The sequence below is a fragment of the Balaenoptera borealis genome, assembly GCF_965194805.1.
Source record: "Balaenoptera borealis genome assembly, chromosome: 17".
NCBI lineage: Eukaryota > Metazoa > Chordata > Mammalia > Artiodactyla > Balaenopteridae > Balaenoptera > Balaenoptera borealis.
The window spans coordinates 45095685-45118987 of record NC_138876.1 but is presented as its reverse complement, the minus strand read 5'-3'; the positions used below and the strand labels follow the sequence as shown (position 1 = coordinate 45118987).

General features: G+C 35.2%; 1 protein-coding gene across 2 annotated transcripts; it reads left to right on the top strand.

The window, feature by feature from the left end:
* The first annotated feature begins 43 nt into the window (after positions 1 to 43).
* On the top strand, positions 44 to 16059 carry OTUD6B (OTU deubiquitinase 6B). 2 transcript variants are annotated; one of them, XM_082363341.1, is made up of 8 exons: positions 46 to 250; positions 918 to 1069; positions 3655 to 3735; positions 8228 to 8540; positions 10150 to 10211; positions 12809 to 12915; positions 13705 to 13755; positions 15228 to 16059. In XM_082363341.1, exons 1-8 carry the CDS (start codon positions 169 to 171, stop codon positions 15313 to 15315), a joined length of 936 nt encoding a protein of 311 aa, XP_082219467.1. In that variant the 5' UTR covers positions 46 to 168; the 3' UTR covers positions 15316 to 16059. The 2 variants fall into 2 exon arrangements, with proteins under 2 accessions (XP_082219468.1, XP_082219467.1); XM_082363342.1 differs by having other exon boundaries at positions 44 to 250; positions 13705 to 16059.
* Positions 16060 to 23303: the final 7244 nt, after the last annotated feature.

Genomic DNA, 23303 nt, shown 5'->3' with positions numbered 1-23303 from the left:
TCTTCCTCCTCTCTCCGATGACTCAGCTTAGATCCGGTACCGCCTTGAAGGCGGGGCTGGATCCTAGCTGCGGCCAATGGCACACGGGGTGAGGGTTGAAGGGTGGAAGGTGCTCCTAGCCGCTTGTGCTGGTTCCTTTCAGCAACTGTGCCGGGTTACCTGGTCGTCATGGAGGCAGTTTTGACTGAGGAGCTTGATGAGGAGGAGCAGCTGGTGAGAAGGCATCGCAAAGAGAAGAAGGAGTTGCAAGGTGACGGGGGAATGGGAACCTAGAAGTCGCCAGGACCCAGGGAAGGGTGCGTGGCGGGTCGCTTCTGGGAAATCTTGAGGGGTTTCTGATCTGGATCCTCCTAGGCGTCTCCAAAGTAGCCAGTGGTCTCTTCCCTACCGCCTTTCCAAGGTCCCTTAATCCCCCAAACCTTCAGAAGCTTCCTCTTCTCCGGTCCGCCGCGTTCCCCCTACCCCGCGCCACCGCCCGGGTGTGGGTTTCTGAAAACCCCGGGAAGCCACCGTCTTGGACCCAGACTCCCTTTCCTGTCTCCCCTTCCTGTTCCTGCCCGACTTGCCGACACTTGCCCTACTCGGTGCGTTTTGAAATATCTCACCTAAATTTTGAGGACTCGGAAGGGGTACTTGAAAGATTTAAAAATTTACGTTTTTTTTTTTAAAGTTTTTCCTCCTCCCACACCAAACAAACTCACGGTTATGTTAATAAAATTTTTCTTTTTTTTTTTTTGAAGGGGTGTCTTAGCTTCATCTGGACCCTTCTCTGTAACTATCTGTTGTGTAATTACTCTTCTTGCTTTCATAATTACTTTTTCTATACCCTTCTCCGTTTACCATCCCCTTATTGTTACTATTTCATATTTCTTCTTAATCCCTGGGTTTATGACTTAATGGTTTTGGTGGCTTTTCAGCCAAAATTCAGGGTATGAAGAATGCTGTCCCCAAGAATGACAAAAAGAGGAGGAAGCAACTTATTGAAGATGTTGCTAAGTTAGAAGCAGAAATGGAACAGAAACATAAAGAGGAGCTGGAGCAATTGAAGCTGACTTCTAAGGAGAGTAAAGTAGGTGAAGTAATGTTTCTCTTTGTCTACCTTTGAAAGCAACTGCCACTTCTACTACACTATTATATAAAATCATAAAATCGGAGGGAAAGAAGTCACTTAGTCACGTTCATGCCATCACCTTTCATTGATATTTTTCCGACCAGGTTTATATGGTAGTGTGTTTTTTAAGGAAGGCCAGCAAAGAAAAGTCCCCTATCTTAACTATTGCCCCAAAGATGAACAGATTGATAAAATGGACTAAAGGAAGCTTTACCAAATGAAAGTTGGAAGACCAGTCTCCTAGTCTCAGAATTGCCATTAAATAGGATTGTAACCTGGGCAAATTTACTTAATCTTGAGCATAAGTTCTTCACATATCATATGATACAAATACTACTGCTGTTTAAGCACAGATTTTTTTTAAGAAATGGGATAACAAATGTGAAATCATTTTTTAAGTTAAAAGTGCTTTATGAACAAGTTGTAATAAATGGAAATTTACTAATGTTTCGTGGGTAGATTGTAGCATGTTAACTGTGATCATTTTAGCTAATATTTATTTCATCATTGTAGCCATACACAATGTGTTGTATGCCACACACTTCGTTTAACATATTACATTAATTTTCTCATAATTCTCATAATAACACACTATGAAGTATTACCTCTGAAGTAAGTGTAGATAATCCCATTTTTCAAATGGGAAACAGACTCAGAGAGATTTAAAACTTTGTTCTACATTTATAACAGCCATTGAGTACCAAAGCCTGAATTCAAAATGAGAGCTGTCTTACTCCAGAATGTGAATACTGAAATCTGTTATAATTTTATCTAGAGTGGTAGCTTATTGCATGGGTTTTAGATACCAAAGATGATAGACTACATAACCTCATTCTCATTATTGATAGTTAGAAAGTTCTTATGTCTATGCAAAATTTTATCTACCATAAATAAATTTTATTTTATTTGGTTCATTTTTGGTCTGCTGTTGACAGGGAAAACAGCTTGTCTGTACTGATTTACAGTTATTAAACATAGTTTTATTTTCTTTAACTTTTTTTTCAAGAGCCTGGCTTTCCGTGCCTTTTATTTCCAAGTAACAAGGCATGATGCTCTAGGTGTTTGTGTTTTACAATCATGGTATTCCTAATTGTCTCCCTATCTTTTCTATTAGTGAGGTAGTTTTGTTTCCTCTCTCAGGCCTTTCAATTTTGAGATTTCTTTCCTAGGTTTCCAAGGACAAAAATGTTTAATTGTTAAGCTACATATTGTCCAACTGTTAAAATACAAACTCTCATTTTACTTGATCTTCTTTTTCTTAAACTGAAGCCTGTTTTCTTTCTGAATGTCACCTGAATTCTTTTGTCACTGCTTTCTCTTTTTTTTTTTCCAGATGCTTTTTTGTATCTAGCCTGTTGTCAGTATGGCAGTTTGTAAAATTAGCACATTCCTCTGAAAAATATAAGAATCCCAATTTCACTAAAGTTGATAAACATTCTTTGAAGTCTTAATCTGATTTTGATATTTTGATCATTTGGTCCATAGCCTTAGGGACTGCTGACTCTGGTATTAGAGGTCTTGATATGTTTCATGTATGTGTCATACTAAAAACTAGCTTAACTTATACTTGTGGTAATAAAATACTAACTACTAATCCTGATAGTTGTAAGTCTAGCATTTTGTTCTTTAGCAAACACATAACAGCCATTTGGTGATTAAGATTAGTTGTAATGGGCTTCCCTGGTGGCACAGTGGTTGAGAATCTGCCTGCCAATGCAGGGGACACGGGTTCGAGCCCTGGTCTGGGAAGATCCCACATGCCGCGGAGCAACTGGGCCCGTTGAGCCACAATTACTGAGCCTGCATGTCTGGAGCCTGTGCTCCGCAACAAGAGAGGCCACCATAGTGAGAGGCCCGCGCACCGTGATGAAGAGTGGCCCCTGCTTGCCGCAACTGGAGAAAGCCCTCGCATAGAAACGAAGACCCAACACAGACATAAAAAAAATAAATAAAAAAAAAAGTAATAAAAAAAAAGATTAGTTGTAATATCTTAACAATAATTATAAATTAAATTTTCTGCCTATAAGTTTTTCAGTTTGTAGATGGGAAAGGATAGAAAAATCTCAACTGCCTACCAGGGTCAAGAAGCAGTGCTCATCAGGTTCTGGCTAATTAAGATAGAGAAAGGCCTTTGCCACCACATTTGAGGTTATGAAAGTAATAATGACAGAACCTTACATATTCTATAAGTATAACATTTAGAGAAGGGAAGGGTGGAATGCTGAATGAGTTGTGGCCCTTATAGGAAGTATTTAGATGAATGGAGTAGGCATTCTAAGAAAGAAGGAAACCATGCAGGAATGAGCATTGTCTTTGAAGAGCTGTAAGGAAAGTTCTTGGGAATCTGACAATTCTCCCTTAAATACAGAGAAAGTAGACAGAACCATGTCTCGTTTAGTATTGTATCTAGTGCTGTTATTCAAATTTGAATTGTGGGATGACACATATTTGTGACTTTCGATAATAATTTAGTAATCTAATACTTTGAATAATAACTTAAAGGTATTTTTCATTAACTTTTTAATGTTTTTTGTTTCCCTCAGATAGATTCTGTTGCTGTCAATATTTCAAACTTGGTTCTTGAGAATCAGCCGTTTCGGATATCAAAAGCACAAAAGAGACGGGTATGAAAGTCACCTAGTATTTGTTAGCGCTGTGTGTGTAATACTATCTTAGGTGTTGTATTGGAAGTGAATAGAAAAAAAAATGGAGTTTCTTGCCAGAGGACCTGAACTAACATTTATTAGGCTTTAGATTATATGAAATCTCATTTAGTCCTGACAGTAATCCTGTGAAGTAGGATTTCTTATCCCCAGCTTCTAGAGAAGAAAACAGCCCTGAGGCAGTATAAAATAACATGTCCAATTTGCAGTTCTCATAGGAGGGTGGGGCTAGGAAAGGGGGTGTGCAAAGGATATTTTTTACAAATATATTATTCCAGACTTAATAATTCAGAATTTGAAGAGTGTGAGCCCAGGTGATACTGATGTACAGCTTTGGTTAAAAACTTTGGTATTAAGTGGTAAAATAAGAATTTGAATCTAGAAGTTAAGCAAGATATATAGGTGTACAAAATATCAGAATTATGTAGTTATATATGTATTGGTTAGTTGTGATGAAAATTCAGAGAAGGAAAAACTCATTGTGCTAAGTGTTAAATAGTTGGTATTTAAGGAAATATAGTTATTTAGTTAGGATATTTAAAGTCAGTGAAACAGCATGCACAAAAACAAATATGGGAATGAAAAGAGCTGTAAGGAAACTGATTTATTGGACGTAATAAGTTTATGATATCAAAATTATGGGCGTGAGATTAGATAGGTAAGGGCTTTTCACTTTGAAAAAGAACAAGGGGTTTAAATCCAATCTTTCTTTCCCAAATATTGTTTTATTAACACTTGATGTTTTTTAGGATTTAAATGTTTAAACTAGCTTTGCATCTTATAATTTAGTAGTACATAATTTAATAGAGCATGGAATTTGCTGTCAGTCAGATGGAGGTTTTAATTCCATTGTGGTGGCTTTGGGTAAGATTCTTAACCTTTTTAAGCCTCAGTTTCACATGTATAAAATGGGGGAAAATAATACCTACTTCACAGAGTTATTGTGAATATTAAATAATTTACTGTTTCCAAAGCCCTAAAACAAGGCCTGGAGAACTACTGGGTCAAGAAATGATAGTATTGTTCACTGTGTTAAATACTGCATAGTACACCTCTTAAGAAATTCAACCTAAGACAAGTTTTTTTGTTTGTTTGCTTGAAAGTTGCTTAAGTTGCAAATTGTCAAACATTTCTCATACTATTGTAAAATTTTGTTTTTGAGTAATTATTATAATTGTGAATTTCATAGACTGATGAAATTTAGGTTTCATGGTATTTTGGAGGTTATTTAGTTCACCAAATCTCTACTTATGATACGTATTCTGTTATAGCCTTATTATTGTCATCTATCTTCTATAGATGAAAAGTGAAGGGCAGAAGTTTTGCTTGGCAGAAACATAACAAAATATTTGTTGGATTTGCCTCTACTTAGTAATTGCTGTATCTTAGAGTAGCAACTATTTAATTCTGGAAAACATGACACAACTCTTTCCTGTCTTTATCAACACTTTTTCACCCTACCTGGTCCCTTAGGCAACAAAACAAACTAATTCCCTTACCTTTCTCAAACATTTTGTTACTTTTCTCCTAAAATATTGCATAGCTGAAATGCATACCTTTTCCAGCTATACCCTCAAAAAATGTAGTATCTTTTATAGTCAGCTGCTTGGCAACACTTCTCTGCTGAGTCAACACTTGGCAGAGAAAACACCCTATAAGTAATGCCCAAAGTTTCTTATTGCTTTGTTATATTAATAGGATTTTGGGACAGAAAACACTGAAAGTTTATAGTATTTAAGAAAATGGAACCTGAAGACAGGGTAGATAATTGGGTATTAGACTTATGCTGAACCACTTTTTTTTTTCCCCAGAGGCACCAAGGAATAAAAAGTCAATTAACTAATGATGTCATCTTTGGGAGAGATACAACTGTCTGGTAGAAAAACATGACAAAACTTTATGAAGATTTATCATTGGAATATTGTAGAGCAAATCCCGTATTTTCAATCTAGAAAAGCATAGGGAGTATTTTATTTACTTCAAAGGACTTCAGTGAAAACTTACTGGTATGGTGGAAAGAGCCCAAAGTAGAACTTAGAAGAACTGGGTTCCAAAAATAGGAAATTTGAGAGCAGGAATGAGATCTAGTTCAATTTCTTTATTTTATAAATGAGAAAGCTGAGGCCCAGGTTGTCTCAGTGGCATGCTGAAAGTTTAATACAACCCCTGCACTAGTACCCAGCTCTTAAGATTTCTCTTCAGAGTTGTTTTTGCTGTATTGCTATATTATTGCTACATGACTCTAGTTTTACTGACAATGTATTTATGATTTATGTGCTATTTTCATCGTACATACATTTTCATTAGAATTTATTGGTGCCATTCTACCTCCAGGACTAGGGTTGTAGAAAGGAAAGTGCCTCATGCCACTGGAAAACTCTGCCTGGTTGGGAAAAAATCCAGTGTGTTTCCTACCTAGTGCCCTGAAAAGGAAATACAATTGCTTTGTAATATTGAAGCAGAGCATGAGGGAAAAAATGAAATGATTGGATTGGTATTTTAGAGGCTTAAATTAAGGTTTTACAGAGAGTATAAAGTTCCAGTCTTCCAGTAACTAGTACATGACGTCATTAACTCCAGCTCCCATCTACTCCAACTTTTATTCTGATTCAGGTGCCTGGATAGAAGGAGCTCTCTGTGTTGTCCTTGGTCCCTGCTCTGCTTCTAACCAGCTGTATGGCCTTTGGAAATCTTTCTGCGTGCTGTTTCCTCAGAAGAGGAAAATGAGGGGTTTTGGATTAGATGATATTCAAGGTGCTTATCCTTCCTCTCCCCTCTGAAAATGTTTTTTATAGTCTTTTAAAAAGTAATAGTGCCATCTTGTGTTTTAAGATTTTATGCCACTGTGATCCGCAGTTCTAGGTATGCAGTGAAATAAATTGTTTCATGGTATTTCTGGCATGGTTGGAGTTGGGAAGAAAAAGCAAATAGATTTATGTTTTATTAAGAAGATAATACTGCTTTTGATTCAGGTAACTTAGACATCACTTTAGGTTTATCTGGCATGGCACATAACAGGCATGTAGTAGAAGCAGGTGGCATTAAGTGAAATTGAAATTTGCCTTTCCATTCACATCTTCTGTCCTAAGGAAAGGTTAGAGCTGGGGACATAAAAATCTTTACCTTCTCCTTCTTTTTCTTGGTTTATCTAAATCCTTCACTGTAGTTTGCTACCAATATCAAGATTTATATTGATAGAATGTAGTTTAACTATTTTTATTCTCTTAAATTGAAAAGCACTTGCTCCCAGTATACAAGTAAAACATACCATAGAGAGTTAGAAAGATGTTCACACATACACATGCAGGCACACACACAAAGCAGAATAAAACTTATTTTGTAATCCTACCATCCAGAGAAAAGCACTGTAAATATTTTGTGTATCTCCTTCTAGTGTTGTTGTTTTTTAAACTATGTATGCATAGACTTAATATATATTAACTATATACCATCTTTTTTGCCCCCCAACCTCATCTCTTGACACTTTTCTCTGGTACTCTACTCTAGCTATGTGAACTGTGTTCAGCTATGAAACATATAGTGCTTTCTGTCTTTTGATCCTTGCTATTCCAAGTGTGAGGAGTTTTTTCTCTTTTTTCCCAACCTTCCCATTCTACTTCTTATCCACCCTTCATGTCACAAATCTCTCATTACCCTCTCCCCATCCCATTATAACATTTGAATAAGGAAAGCAAGTTGCAGAGTGTAATGTATGATGGGACTTTTGTTAAAATACTGTTTTCTGTACATTTTCTATGAGTACATCTGTATTTATTAAAATACATAGAAAAAAATCTAGAAGGATACACATCAGAACTCTAGAGCAGGCACTGGGATTGGCAGGGGAACTTTAGATTATCTGTAATATTTTAACTTTTTTATAAAGAAGAATGCTTTTATCTGTTACTTTAGTTAAATGTGCGTGTGTTTGTATGTACACATTTTTTTTTTAAAGCTGGATAAATAGAGCTCCTATACCCTTCTAAAGACCTTAGCCAGTTAATGCCTCACTGGTGAGCTGGTGATTTAGCACATTAAGACCTCACTGGTGGAGTGATAAGTTAAAAAGTTTGGATTAGCTTGGACTTAAGTATGACAATGATGTTGCTTTAAGCCCTAGGACAACTCAGTCCTAAGATAGTACTTTGAAATCGGTAAGTAAAGTTTTTAGATACTTGGCATGTAGTTATTAAATAGACTTCAAAGAAAAATTTGAGGGCTTTCTTTGTCCTAGTACAGAGCTAGGTGCTGTACACACAGATGAGAAATAATATTTGCCTTTAAAGGAGTTCACAATATAGAAAATTCTACAAGTGATGAGATCATCAATATGATAGTGCTTGTGGGAGAAGGGAGAAAAATGTTTTTGAGAATCTTATATTTCATCCCCATAATAAATGTAAATTAGTCCCAATTATTAGGAATTAACTTTCCTACACTGTCCTCTTCATAGGACAAAAAAGCTGCACTGGAAAAGGAGCGGGAAGAAAGGATAGCTGAAGCTGAAATTGAAAACTTAACTGGAGCTAGACATGTAGAAAGTGAAAAACTTGCTCAAATATTGGCAGCTAGACAGTTGGAAATTAAACAGATTCCATCTGATGGCCACTGTATGTATAGAGCCATTGAAGATCAACTGAAAGAACAGGACTGCAGTCTGACTGTAGCTGCCTTAAGATGTCAGACTGCTGACTATATGCAAAGCCACGTGGAAGACTTTCTGCCATTTTTAACAAATGCTAGTACGGGAGATATGTATACTTCAGGTAATTTATTTTTCTTTACTATGTTTTGTCGTGGTTGTGGTGGTTGTTAAATAAAATGCTTCCTGGAACTGATAATAAAAATAACCTGAATGGTCCTTATGGGGGAAAATATCTCAACATTTAGGCAAAATTATTTTCTATAACTTTAATAGATACTAGCACATTTTGGTTTATTAAGATCTTTTAAGTACTTAACTATTTTGTAGTTAAAATATATTAATCTTTTATATAAGATAGGAATAGGATTCATCATTACTATTTTTAAAAGTGTGTTAATAAGTTCTATTTCACAAAGTTAAGCTTTGACTAGTCTCTGGAAGTATAGGGCCTGAAAACCACCAGTATAGAATGATTAGGAAAACTAATTCCTCCTTTTATCCTGTAGTTTGGGAGATTTAATTTTATTCTCAATAAGCCATAATATTCAGGCAAAATTTGACTTTGCAAAACCAAAAACAAATGAGTTAATAACCTGCCTTATTATTCTCTATAATACCTTTGATAGTTGGGAAGGTAAAAAAATGTACAACTAGCAAATAAAGGAGAGAGCAAGTGAAAATCTGAAAAAGTTTCTTAAAGAGAAAGGGAAGTAAGGGAGAAAGTTAGTCCTTGAGATAAGACAGCAGGTGTGTCAGTATCCACTGGGAGCAAGTCATATGGCCAGGATGTATTGAAGAGGGAGGGGATGGTTAAGGTTGACTTGTTTAATGGAGTCCCCCAGCTGCTAGTTGTAGGGAAGTGGAGAGGAGGTGGCAACTCAGCATGGTGAATCAGAGAAAAAGACAAAAGACTTAATTACCTTCATTCCTTTAGACAATATTTATTGAAGGCCACAGTGTGCCAAGAACTACTCTAGGCACTGTTCTGAGCACTGGATATGAGACAGTGAATGAGACAGATACACGGGACATATTTTCTTCTAGATGCCCATAATTCTTTCCCCTTCCTCTAAACAGGAAGTTAGAGGTGTTAGTTTCCCATTTTAACTTTCTGTATAAAAGTGTGTATGCTCAAGATATGCCATTAAACTCTGAAATTAGGTCTTTTATGTCCTCTCAGGACTGATCTAGGAAGACCTTTCTTTGGCTAGAACTGATACTGATACAAATAAATTAAACGTTTCTAAAATATGTGAAGGCACTATTTGATGCTATCACTGGGAAAGGAGTTTCATCTCATTTTACTTTTACTCTGATTCTCTTCTCACATTTCTTACAGGGTCTTATAGTGAACCTGATATTATAAAGGATGCATTTTTTAGTCTTTCAGCATATACTTTCAGATGCAGATTTGGACTTTAAAACGTGAATATGGTGGCAATTTTGGGGTCATTGCTTGGGTCAAGAGAGAGGTAGGCTTGTAATGTAGTTGAAGTCCCTGGGCCTTAGGCTGAGGGAGAGAAGCAGAGATGAATTGCTTTGCTCTTCGATGGAAAGTTTGGGTGAATTAAGTTTGGATTGGGAAGTGGATTAAATTCTGGAGAATATAGGTAGAGAAGGAGGAAGTTCATAACTTGGGCAGTTTCATCAGAAATTGTGGGAGGTATAAAAGGGATCTAACATGAGTTCTAAAAATTATTAAGTGCTATATTCTGATCTATTTTCTACAGAAGAGTTTAGAAAGTACTGTGATGATATCATAAACACCGCTGCATGGGGAGGTCAGCTTGAGGTAAGTTTGTTATTATTCATAGTGGCATTGTTAAATTATTTTTAAAAATCCCTTCTGTAGTTTTCAGACATATTTTTCAGATGATCCAAATTTCCCTTTCAAGATTCCTTTTCTTTATATATTTCCTGTTTCTCTACTGATGAAGCATTGAAAAAGGGAGTTAATATTCTTAGGCCTTTAATTTAAGTATGTACCTTTGGGAACTGAAGCACTATTTCATTTTAAATAGCCCAGTGTTTGATCAGTGTGTTGGTGAGGCTAGTGTTGCATCTGCGTATTTCCATTTGTGATATTGCTACTGGCCATATATTTGAATTTTTGGACCTATGAAACTGAAGAGTTTACTCAAGTACAGTAAAATTTACCCAAGTGGCTCAACTGATGAAAATCACTATTGGAAAAGTAACATCTCTTACATCAGAAATAGAAAACAATATTTTAATGTGAGAATACACGTCAAATCCTCCCACAATACATCAATTACAATTGTGTCTTGAGTTCCTAGTTGATACTGACTGACTTGAAAGCAGTATTTGATGCATTAAAATTCACTTGTAAGAAAACAATATATTTAGTCACTTGTAGGGAGTTAATCATGATTTTTTTAAGTTCTAATTATTTATCTTACTGTTAACTTTGTTTCATTAAAGCAAAATAAAACACCTAAGTGGTCCAAGTGGTGATGAGATAGCCTGGGGTATTAGAAGTCAGGGAGTAAGAGGGAAAGACTTGGGGCTAGGTCGTGGTTTTTCCTTGTACTTCTCAGTTTTGTGACTTTGGGGGAGTCAGCCAACCTCCTGAGCTCCATTTTCCTTATTGAATGGGGATAATAAAACCCCTATATGTACATGGTAGGCCATTTGTGGATATTAAATAAGGCAAAGAGTATATGCATAGAAGTTTGTAAGCTAAAGTGCCAGATAGATGAATCTAGCAATATAATTAATATTATTGTGTAATTATGATTAGTCATCTTAAATAGTTTGTGGCTCTATTTCACTTCAAGAACTATGTTGTTTGGAGATATGACATAATTGCTTCTTCGAAGTCTTTTTCTTAGCAGTGCTATATTTGTACCTCTTCTGAGCCACCAGAGGGAACTGTGTCCACTTGTTTTGTATGCCTCTCCTGGGTCTCTGAAACTCGGGAAGGTTAGCTTTGTGACTGCATTAGGAGTAATTAAAGATGCTTGAACTTTTTAATAAGAATCTCAAATTAATTTGAGTTCTAGAGACCTAACTGACTCTTTTTAAATTGAGAAAAACCTTTTAAAACATCTTTTGAAGGACATTTTCTCATAAATTGTTTGTGAATTCATTTGAACTAAGAGTTGCTGTTTTCACAATGGGGTAAATTTAAATTATTAAAGAGAAATTCTTTGTATGATTTCTGAAGACTTAGATGGGATGTTAAGATTTCCAGAGCTTGTTTTGCACCCTCCATTCCATGCTAGCTTTTAAAAAATGTTATTTTAGGTATAAGAAAAAAGTGCCTCAAAGGAATATTTTACGAGATGGAACATGGGATTAAATTTGCTACTGTGTAGCACAGAACCTTTTCCATATTCTTGAATTAATTTCTTACCTTTGTTTAAAATTTCCTAAAAGGTCCATGTTCTGTTATAATGGGACAAATAAACAGATCAGGGCATTATGACTGAAAACTGTTAAATGATTAATTTGTTTATGAACTTGAGCTCTAGAGTCAGACTTCTCAGTTCAGTTGCAAGTCATTTTGTTTCCTTGTGCTTGACTTCTCTTAACCTTTCTCTACCTGTAATTATAGTCTTTAAAATGTATAACAGTAGTACCTATCATGTAAGGTTATTGTGAGGATTGAATGAATTAATACACATAAAGCACTTAGAGTGCTTGGTTAAAGTAAGTCTAAAAAAATGTTACTACCAGTATTCATTATTAACTATTATTCATCCAACTTTAAGCTCTAATTTTATATCATGTGGCATGAACTTAAAATTGTATGTTAATCAGTTGGAAATTCCATGAAAGGATAGTACAGTTCATAACCTAACTCATTCTACTCATGCCTTGAAAATTATAGAGCAGTTCTCAACATTAGTACAATAGAGTCATCTGAAAAGCTTTAAAAAAAATAAACCTCCTATTCTTTCCTGCTTCCTCTGTCCTTCCCCCAGCCCCTCTCAATTGTAATTGATTTGATCTGGTGCCTGAGTAATGGTATTTTAAAAAATCCTTTATTATGGAAATTTTCAAGGCATATTCAAAAGTAGAGAGACTAGTATAATGAACTCAATTTACTCATCCCCTTCATTAACTATGGCATAGATATTTCCAAAAAGCTGTTGTACATCCAGGACTTGAAACTTATGCATTTGATTTAGTAAACATTATATTTATTTGATTTTTAACAAATATGTATTAAGTGCCCACTATGTGCCAGGCTCTTGGTGTACATTAAGGAACAAGAGTAGATCCCTGCTCTGACTGGTTGCCCTATTCATGCATAAATTCAGTAGTTTATGATTTGAATAAGATTTACCTCTTTATTTCCCCTACTAATATATACATATTTGTTTGTTTGTCTGTTTTTTTGGTTTTACATTTTCTCTTTTATAGCTAAGAGCCCTGTCTCACATTTTACAAACACCAATAGAGATAATACAGGCAGATTCTCCTCCTCTTGTAGTTGGTGAAGAATATCCAAAAAACCCATTAATACTTGTGTAAGTACCTAGAAATTCCTACTGTTAATATTTTTCATGATTAAGACAAAAAGGATTATGAAAAAATTTTAGGTTATATATGTTGATTAATCAAAACAAATCCATCTTCAGCAGCATTAATTCTGCTTATTTTATGTAAAAGGCAATTACAGAATTAGAAAGCATTGTCAAAATATGTGATTTAGATAATTGTTTAAACCTCTAGTGATTTAATCTTGTATATGATTTAAGAATAAAGTCATTTCTAAAGGTTACAAAATTTTAGGATTAGTTCTCATGTTGTTCTGGTTTGACATTAATAATGCTAAAAGTTTCAACAGGTGTAAAAGCTGAAATACATTCATGTTGCCTGATTGTTTATTCCTTAGAGATTTTTTTCTTCATATTGTAAAAACATGTTGCATAATTGAGAGTTCTCTGAAACACAGCATGGAGAGTTTGCCATTGGCTTTAGTGTTCATTAGCTAAGCCTACTAAGGTAGTCATTAATGGCTTGGGTTTAGGTAATAATTTAAGCTTGTTGAGCACTCAGCATCTCAGTTTTTCCTTTTTCACTCCAATGATTGTGTTTTACCTGACAAACTCAGCAGACAGAGTTATTGAACCAGATCTTACTGACTGCTGATGCTTTTCAAATGGTGTTGAACTTTTAAGTAATGAAGTCTATTGAATGATAACCTGTGAAGTGATTAATTCAAAGTACTTGGTTTTATATACATAATAAACATTTATATACAGTGAATTGAATTACTTTTATCTAAATTACTATTTCTCCTTTTTTTATTTCAGTTATATGAGACATGCATATGGCTTAGGAGAACACTACAATTCTGTTAAACGGTTGGTGAACACAGCTAGTGAAAATTGCAGCTAGTCTATAAAATGTTGCTGTTATGTTTTAGTACAGTGTGCTGACCTGAGTATTAATACCAAGTGTTGGATTGTTCTAAATGTTTCCGAAATAAAACAACTACCTTAAATCAGTTTTATGGCAAAGCTACTAACAGGTTTTTAAAAAATGTGTCAAAGATAAACTTTCACCAATGTCCCCTTAGTGGTGTTTTAAAAACACTTGTAAGTCCCTTGTGGAGAACATCATTTATAGACCAAGATGGTACCCTGTTTGCTGATATTTTTATTAAATATAGAATCCTGAACATTCTGTTCTGTGTTGAAATAATTAAAATTCTTTTTTTCTCCCTATTACTGAAAGCTTTCAGTAACCGTGTCAGTGTAATTTTTCTTGAAGAAGTGAAATGACTCAGTCTTTTTGACATTGCAATAATGTGGTGATGGTGATAGCAAATTTAATGAATGCTTATAAATGAACGTGATTGCAGTAACTTTGGTGTTGATGGGATTAATGCTGTGACACTTTTTATATAACCCCATCAAAGTGCAGCTAAGAAGCTTGCTTTAATAAAGAATTTAAAAATATTTATTCAGATGGGAATCAGTTGTTATGTTTTAAGAAATGAGACAAATTCATAGGTCAATATGTTTCCAATCATATTTAAACCTCTAAAGAAGTACAGATGTCTTTTATTTGTATATAACTTAAAAAGACTCAGCAGATTATTGCCTTCCTAATTCATTTGTTATTCCTTTCTGTTTCTTAACTTCAGAATGGTTGTACCATCATTTCTTGAGTATCTTCTTAACTATAAATTTTTATATTCTTTGTTGTGTTTTCTCCATCACTACTCAGCTACTTTGCTTTCCTTGCAGTCTTTTCCACTAAGAAATAGTTTTTAGTCTCTCTTATTCTTTAACTTGTGCAAATTGAAGGGGTAGCAATATAAAAGGGTCCAAGGCCAAATTTACTTCAAATTCTTCCTCTTTTACAATTTGTCTTACAAGATCTCTCCCTTTGCTTCATTCTCTAGGATTAGAGAATGCCTTTGTTAACTTGTTATTTTGTTAGCCTTATTAATGTCACCTTTCCTCAAATATTTGAGAATATTTGTCTCAAGTATTTGGGCATTTTTTATGTGGCTGAAAGCCACTGTTGAGCCAACACTGTATAATAAAATCAGTACAATACTTTTCAGTTGAATGATTTGTCTAGCTCAGATTTTAGGTTACTTGTAACAATATTCTAAGAAGATAGTACCCATATGTACAAATGTGTCTGATAATTTGTTATGTAAGGGGGTATTATAAAAATGAGACCTTTCTGGTTTGATCTGTTTTTCTCAAATAAGAAAATAACTAGTAAGATTTTGCATCAAGTTTATAAAATTTGAATTTTTTCTCCATGAATGCAACTAATTTTTATAAGTAAATATTGGGTTTTATAATATTAAAAACAGGGTATCAGAATCACATGCCCAGCAGGTGACTGCGTGGGAACCTGGCAGGAGCTGTTGTGGTCATCTAGAGCAAATAAGTACTACATGAAGGTATTCAACTGCCAAAGATTAAAACCATTCTGCCTGCCAAACAAAATATATTCTGAAGGCTGCTTGTTTTGTAATCCTTGATCTGAATTTTTTTGGGGGTCTGAAATTTATAAAAGAATAAAATTGTAAAATACTAAGCAGCTTGGCTTTATTTTGAAGTAATCTGTTACTTTAAAAGAGAAGCATTAAGAAGTAATAAAACAAGATACAAAGAAATCTAGTTATTATAAATTCCATCTATATTTAAAGTATTCTAAAATAACTTATTGGTAGCTATTTTCTTCTAGCAGGATGAGTAGAATTTTCTTGATTGTAGGTATATTTTTAAATTTTTATTATTTTTTATTTTTTAAATGACCAATATGCTAATGAACAGGATTTGTATGGTCAGCTTCTCTTCTTTCTTAAAACTTGAGATAAAAATTATTTTAGCTGTAACCTAAAGACTAAAATTAAAGTCTTTAAAAAATGGCAGATGTTAATAGCAGCATATACTAATTTAATTTGCTGTATGATGCTGGTCTCTTAGGGAAGTTTGATAAGCTTTCTTTTGTCCTAACTCAGAAAAGTATATGTTAGAGTTCTGGAATATGTCTTTAGCCAAGAATTTTATCCACTTAAATATGTTTTCTAACTTATATAAAGCAAAAAAGAGTGTGTGTAACTATAGTGAGCAATAAAATTTTGTTCATATTATCTGATGTTTGCTAAAAGAAAAATAAAAGATGAATGATTAAATCAACATTTGTTCAAATTGTTATTTTTTAATAATTTTAGAATTTAGAAGTAGAGAAAACTTTTGTTTTAGAATTTTATTCAGCCTTTATTTTGTCCTCATATAAAATTGAAAGTAATAGTCACAGATTCTAATATTTATAACATTTATATTATTTTATTATTTTAAAATAATGAAAGGCAAATTAATTAGAAAACTATCTAAAACTCTTGGGTGTTAAAGAAGAAAAGAAAAATGAATAAACATTTGTGTGTAAGAATATGAAGCAGTAAGAAGGAAATCTGTGCAAATTAGTGCTGCCACGTATTTGTCAATACATTGTCTTGGTATAGTTTGTCATGAACTAGCTGAAGGACATTTTTTTTCTGAAAATTTAGTTTGTAATTTCATACTGTTTTTACTTTTACTGAACAAATGAGAGAGAGATGTTTCTTCATGTCCGTGTGTTTTTACATACATTGATTCTTCTAAGTCCTGTTTGAAATATATCTTTCTCTATCTTATGGAAAAAGTAGAACTCACAGGGTTTCTAATTCATTTTTTAAAGTAAGTTTTAGAAACATCAGTTCTTGTTCTTTACCCCATCTTGTTCCCTCCTGTAAGGCCTTTGGACTGACATTCGGAGTTGGGTGCAACCTGCTTCACCTAGCTTATTACTGTCCTGGTCTCAGCTTAAATAGCACCGACCTAGGTAAGCTCCCCAGAGTTCTCCTACCTGGGCTGGGTTAGGTACCCCACTTGATGCATGTTGCTTTCTAGTAACTATACACTTATAATTAGTTATTTACATTTAGTTGTTTATTATTATTATTGTTGTTATTATTTCCCCTTAGTCTTTAAGTGCTTAGAAACAAGGACTTGCTGATTACTATTAAAATATCTAGCACATTGCTTGGCCTATATATTAATTGCTTAATGTTTGTTGATAGTTGTAAGATCAGCTGAGAGGATAGGATATGACTGAGGAGTTTCATTAGGCTAATGGGCCGTTAGGAATAGAACAAGATAGTGGCTTAGAATTCTGCTTGCTCACAGAAGGGCTGAGAATTCTGCTTGCTCACAGAAGGGCTGCTTTCTAATTTATATTACCCTTGGATGAATTCTTAAGTCTTCTGGTTAGTTGAAAGGAAGAATGGAACCCAAGAGAGCTTTCTTTTTTCTTAACTTCTGATAGTGTGTTACAGTTAATTTACCTTCATGTGTCAATTAGGACAATTTGATTTTAATGAATCTAAAAAATATAATGGTCCTCTAAAATAAGTATACAGACCAAAAAAAAAAAAAGAAAAGAAAACCTTGGTTAATATGCTGACCAGGAAGAAGTTTACAGTTGTCTTATTTCAGTGTAATCAGGATGACTAGTATACCTTACTGAAACAAATTACTGCCTTTGTACAAGCCTGCTGAGTTTATTATTTTTCTGAACAGGAATGACTTATAATCTTTCTCCTGATTTTGCTTAAAATACCAACCCCTGCCTTCTGTAAGGACTAAATAAGTCCACTTATATAAAGAATTTAGTACACTGCCTGACACAGTAAATTCTCAGTAAAGGTAGTTATGTTTTCTTTTGTACAGCTTCACATAGACATTTAAATCAAGATCTTCACCTTTTGTTAAATCTAAAGTGTGCAAGCACTACTCTTGGAACTGATAGAAGGTGCTAACATACGCCTGTTGCACCAAGGACTTGTCTCCCTGCTGTGTGTTAGGTTGAAGTAGTGATGGATAAGGAAGAGGATAGTGGAGCTAAGGTCCAGCAGGGGTTGGTATGCCCAATACCCTGTTTTCATAGATAATGGGGATGAGACTTGAAGAGGTTAAGAATGAATAACTTGCTAAACCATACGGCTAGTAAATGGCAAGGCTGACTATAGAAGGCAGGCCTTTGAGAATCCAAAACCCTTTAAATCAAAACTTCCATTTCCATATTTAAACAGAAAACCAAGAGAAATACAATACCCTTGTTTATTACAGAAGAGAGAATTTCTACAGTAGATTTCTAGTACATGAAGCATCTGCTTATGTTTGGAAACTTTTACCTTGGGACTATCTGTGCCCCAAGTCTCAGACCACATTTTAATCACAAAATAAGCTTGCCAAAACAAATAAGTGTATTGGTTTCTGCCATAACCTGTATTTATGAACTACAGTTTTCCATGCATTTTTGTAGCATTCAAAGCCTTTTTAATTTGTCATAGGGACCCCTATAAGAGTAGGAATTACCCAGGTTCTCTGTATTATATAGTATTAATAAATGGAACAAGCCCTCTCTTTGTTAATAAAATTAGTGATTTTTTTTACTTTAAGGTCCTTGAGATTCTAGAATGCTAGTTTAGCATTCTTATAGCACTTTATACTTCCACAGTAGTTTACAGTCATTAGTTAGATATTTCTCACACATCTCAGTGGAATAGTTTGGTATTCTGTCTTGTTGTTTTACTGATGACAAGACAGATATAGCTTAGTTTGACTGACTTATTTAAGTTTCCATAATAAGTCAATTGCTCCGTTTGGATTAACATTCAATTTAAGGTTCCTTGTCCTGTGCTGAATTCACAGGATGATGCTGTCTAAAAACCTGGTGATTTTTCATCAGATTATCCTGCCAAATAGATTGATTTCTGGTTGCTAGGAAAGCTCTGGATGCTGACATTCCACAAAGCTAACACATACAGCAAAGAGATTAGCAACCCTTTCATCTGGGCATCCATAGGGAATGCATTTAAGATGCAGGTCAAAACTCAAAACGTTGAAATGGTAAACCCCATCTCCTTTTTTACTTTTCTCTTCCTATGTCTTCATAAGGCTGGACCTGTGCCACAGCCTGACCCTGCCCAACTCTCATTTCCCCACTCACATCCTAAATTACGGTTCATCCCATCTAATGTACCTATGAGATCAGGTTCTAGTCACAATCTTACCCAAATTATGCTTTATCATTTCCTCTCTATCCCTTTTTCACCTAGAATAGTACAGAAGCCTCATAATTGCTGTCCCTCCTCCAGTCTTAACTCTCATAAACTCTCCCTTCATGCTGCTGTGAACTGCCAGAAATGCAAATCTGGCTACTGTTTTCCCTACCTAAACTTTCCAGTGGCTCCCCATTCCTATGGGATGAAGTCCACATTCCTTATTGTGGCTTTTAAAGGAGGTCCTTCACAACTGGTCCTACATACCTCTCCAGCATCAACTTCCATCACTCCTTTCTGTAGACTTACGCACTAGAATTATTTATATTCCCCATGGCCCTGTGTATTTCATGCCATGAACATTTTTTTTCATGCTCCTTTTTAAATTCTTTCCCCCCTCACATTTATTTCATCAACTAGTTAGTCCTTTTAAACATATTATGACTGGACTCAGCAGTCAACAGCAGGAAATCTTCCTTGAACCAACAAAATCAGGTTCTTTGCCACTTCGTGTATTTATTTAAATTAGCATTTATTATATTGAAATGTTGGCTTCATGAAAGAAATGACCTATCTTGTTCCTTACTATGTCCCCTGTGCCGCAGTGCTATAATGCTGCCTAGGCATGTAATGGGCACTTGATAAATATGTGATTATTGTAATATTTGCAGCATATACATATACCAAAGCATTATGTTGTACACCTTAAACTAATACAATGTTAACTGGAAAAAACTGGAGGCATGTAGTGTTAATATCACGCATCCTGTTGCTAGTCTACTGGCTCACTTCACTAGCGTGAATTAACAGTTGAGCCTGTAGCTTCTCCCACTTCAGTTGGATTTTTTCTTTAAGCATCTCAATTCTGGGACAGGCATAGCACCAGACACAAAAGCAACAGACCTACACAGATGGTTTAACCAGCTTCTATAATTACCTAAGGTCAAAGTCTATATGATTCCTCGTTGGTCTTTTTCTCTGATTGAACCCTGATACAGAATTTGCTGTTATAACAAATTATCTAAACCATGTAATGGGCTTTGGGACTGGGCCTCAGGTGTAAGTAAGAAAGGCCTTGAAGAGATTGTTAGCAGGAGACTGTTGTCAGTCAAGGAGGCTGTTGGTGAGGGTTTAAAGGAATATGAGGAAAATGTTATTGGAACCTGGAAGAAAGGTGACTTCTCTTACATAGTAGAAGAAAGTTTAGCAGTGATGCCAGCAGCATTAACATGGAAAATAAGAAGTATATCTCATCAACTGGATGATCTACCTAAGGAACTATCTGGATTCTTCTAGCTGCCTATAGTAAATGACGGGGGAAAGGCAAGCAAGAGGACAAATTATTAAATATAAATGAGCCATGAATTTTGGGGTTTGAAAAACAAAACAAAACTTTCTCATTCCTAGCCTCTCCAGACAGTAAATGATGCTAAAATTAAGGAATGAATTCCAGATAGGGAACTGTCACGAAAATGAACTCCAAAGATGAAGCCAAAGGCATGACTGTAAAACGCTTTGTTAAGACCTCAGGAAGATTAAAGACATTTTCTAAACAACAGATGAGAGAGCTTCTAAAATTCTTAAGGCTATTGTCTCATAGTAGTTTCACATGGGAACCCAAAATAGAGAAGGGCTATTGCAAAGACATTTTTGGGTGTTGCTTTTGTCTGATGGAGTGACTTATGAACTGTTTCAAGGCAAACATACAAAGTTTTTAAAGGGATTGTATGAGTTTGGGTCAAAAGTGACAGTATAAAGTGAAAAGATGAACCCTCATGCATTGCTGGTAGGAATATAAACTGATGCAGCCACTTTGGGAAACAGTCTGGCAGTTCCTCAAAGGGTACCATATGACCTCTCCTATATATATGCCCAAGAGAATTGTACACAAATATTCATAGCATTATTTGTAATAGCCAAAAAGTAGAAACAATTTAAATGTAAGTCAACTGATAAGTGGATAAATATAGTATAGCCATATGATTGAATATTTTTAGTCAATAAAAAGGACTGAAGTACTGGTACATGCTATAACATGGATGAACCTTGACAACATTATGTTGAATAAAAGACACATATTATATGATTCATCTACATAAAATGTCCAGAATAGGCAAATCTATAGAGACAGAAAGGAGAGTAGTGGTTACTAGGGCTGGGTGGATGGGAAAGAGATTGCCAAAGGATCCAGGGTTTCTTTTTGGAGTAATAAGAATATTCTAAAACTGATTGTGGTGATGGTTGAACAACTTGGTGAATATACTTAAACCAGTGAATTATACATTTAAATGGCTGAATTGTATGATATGTGAATTATAATGCAAAGTTGTTACCAAAAAAGAAAAAAATGAAGAGAGGCCTTTGGACTCTTCTATGGACAGGAAGCAGTCTGAGGAAATTCAGCAAACATGGGCTGTGTTTTATGGAAAGAGAAAGACAAATTCAAGAGCCCAGAAAGGGGAACCAAGAGCTAGTCCCAGGCAGTAGGACTGAACACTAATCAAGGAACTGACAACATATATCTAGCTGGGTTCCAGAATTGCTATGATCCAGTGGCTGCTTTGTGCCTCTAATTTTCTACTTTTTTGGGTGGAACTGTCTATTGCCTGTTCCATGTTTCACCAGTTGTTAAATTCTGGGTATGTGGGGACAGATATCTTGTCTCTTTAGCTCATAGGTCTTCAGATCAAGATGAACTGTACTTGAGCTGGACTTAAGGAACTGCCCCTGAGAAGCCACATTCACTTTGTACCTGATTTAGATGACAAGATTTTGGGATCTGATGCTCTAAATAACTGAAACTTTTGGGGAGGTGGGCTCTTGGTAGAAGGCAACTCTATTTTGTGTGTTGGAGGAATGTATGTAACTCATGGCCAGGGGATAGACTATTGTGGGTTTTAAGACATGTCTACTTACCATCAAGAGGTTGGGTCTAATTCTTCTTCCTTTGAATGAATATGGGCTGGCCTCAGTGACTTGTTTCTAATGAATAGAATGTGGCAGAAGTGATGCTGCATGACTTCTGAAGCTAGGGCAATATAACTTCTGCTCCACTTTGTCTCTTGGGATGCTCTCCATTAGAACCAAGCCACTGTGTTGGGAGGAAGCTCAGGCCACATAGGAGAGGCTACAGGTAGGTGTTCTCGCTAACTGCCCTAAAGTTCCAGCCAACAACCAGCACCTACCACCAGATATGGGTGAATGAGCCTTTAATTTCTGCCCCAGACCCCAGCTGTCACCAAGAGAAACATTGACAAGCTGTCCCCATTGAGCCCTGCCTAAATTGTAATTTGTGAATAAAATAAATGTTTTAAGCCATTAAGTTTCACAGTAGTTTGTTACTCAGCAATAAATAACTGGAAAAGGCAGTATTAATAGAATTGATTGCATATTGGAAGTAAGACAGGAGGAGGAATTAAGAATGTTTACCAGATTTTCTATGTTAAGCAAATTAATAAAAAAGCAGTATTCGATTGTGGTGACCTCTTTACCCATTTAAAGCAGGAAGAAATCACCAGTGTTTAGATAGTGTCAGCTGGGGTACAGGCCATACAGCGTTACTTTAGAGGAGATGAGTGTCCATGAGACTTTTTTTTAAAAAAAAGAACCAAAGCTTTATGATCACTTTGTTTAGATAGTAACAGCATGATTGTTCTTAGGAAACTAAAACAATATCAAAAGACACTGGAAGATAGGTTTGGAAGAGATAAAAAGAGCAGTGATTAAGTAGCTGAAAAATGATTTTATCATTCTAGCAATTGGAAATCTATTAATCAGCACCTCTTTTTTTTGATATTGATGTTCATTATAATAGCCTTTTATAAATTTAATGATTCTTCTTTAGGACTTTGGCACTTGCTTTGCCCTCTTATTGGAAAAGCTCCTGTCTCTAATAGTACCCTCGCAGTAAAGCCTTCTCAGGTCATCCTAAAATTGCAAACTCCTCACTCCCACACTTCCTAGTTTTTTTAACCTGTTTTTATTATTTTTTCCCAAGCACCCAATGCCATCTAATGTACTAAGTTTACTTATTTATCTTGCTTGCTTTTCTCCCCCTTCTAGAATGTAATTTCATTGAGAGAGGGGTTTTTGTCATTTTAATTCACTCCTCTATCCCCAGTGCCTGGAACAGTGTCGCACATAGTAGCTACTCCTAAATGTTTGCTGAATGAATGAATAAAGGGATTTGTGAATTACAAAGGAAGATGGAATTGTGTTCTGACTACTTTCATTGTGGAATACATTTTACAGTATTCATGTTTTTGAAAATCAGCAGTCTAAATGTGATATATATATGTAGCCCAAATGCCTCCAAGCCTCATAACTGGCCCAAATGGG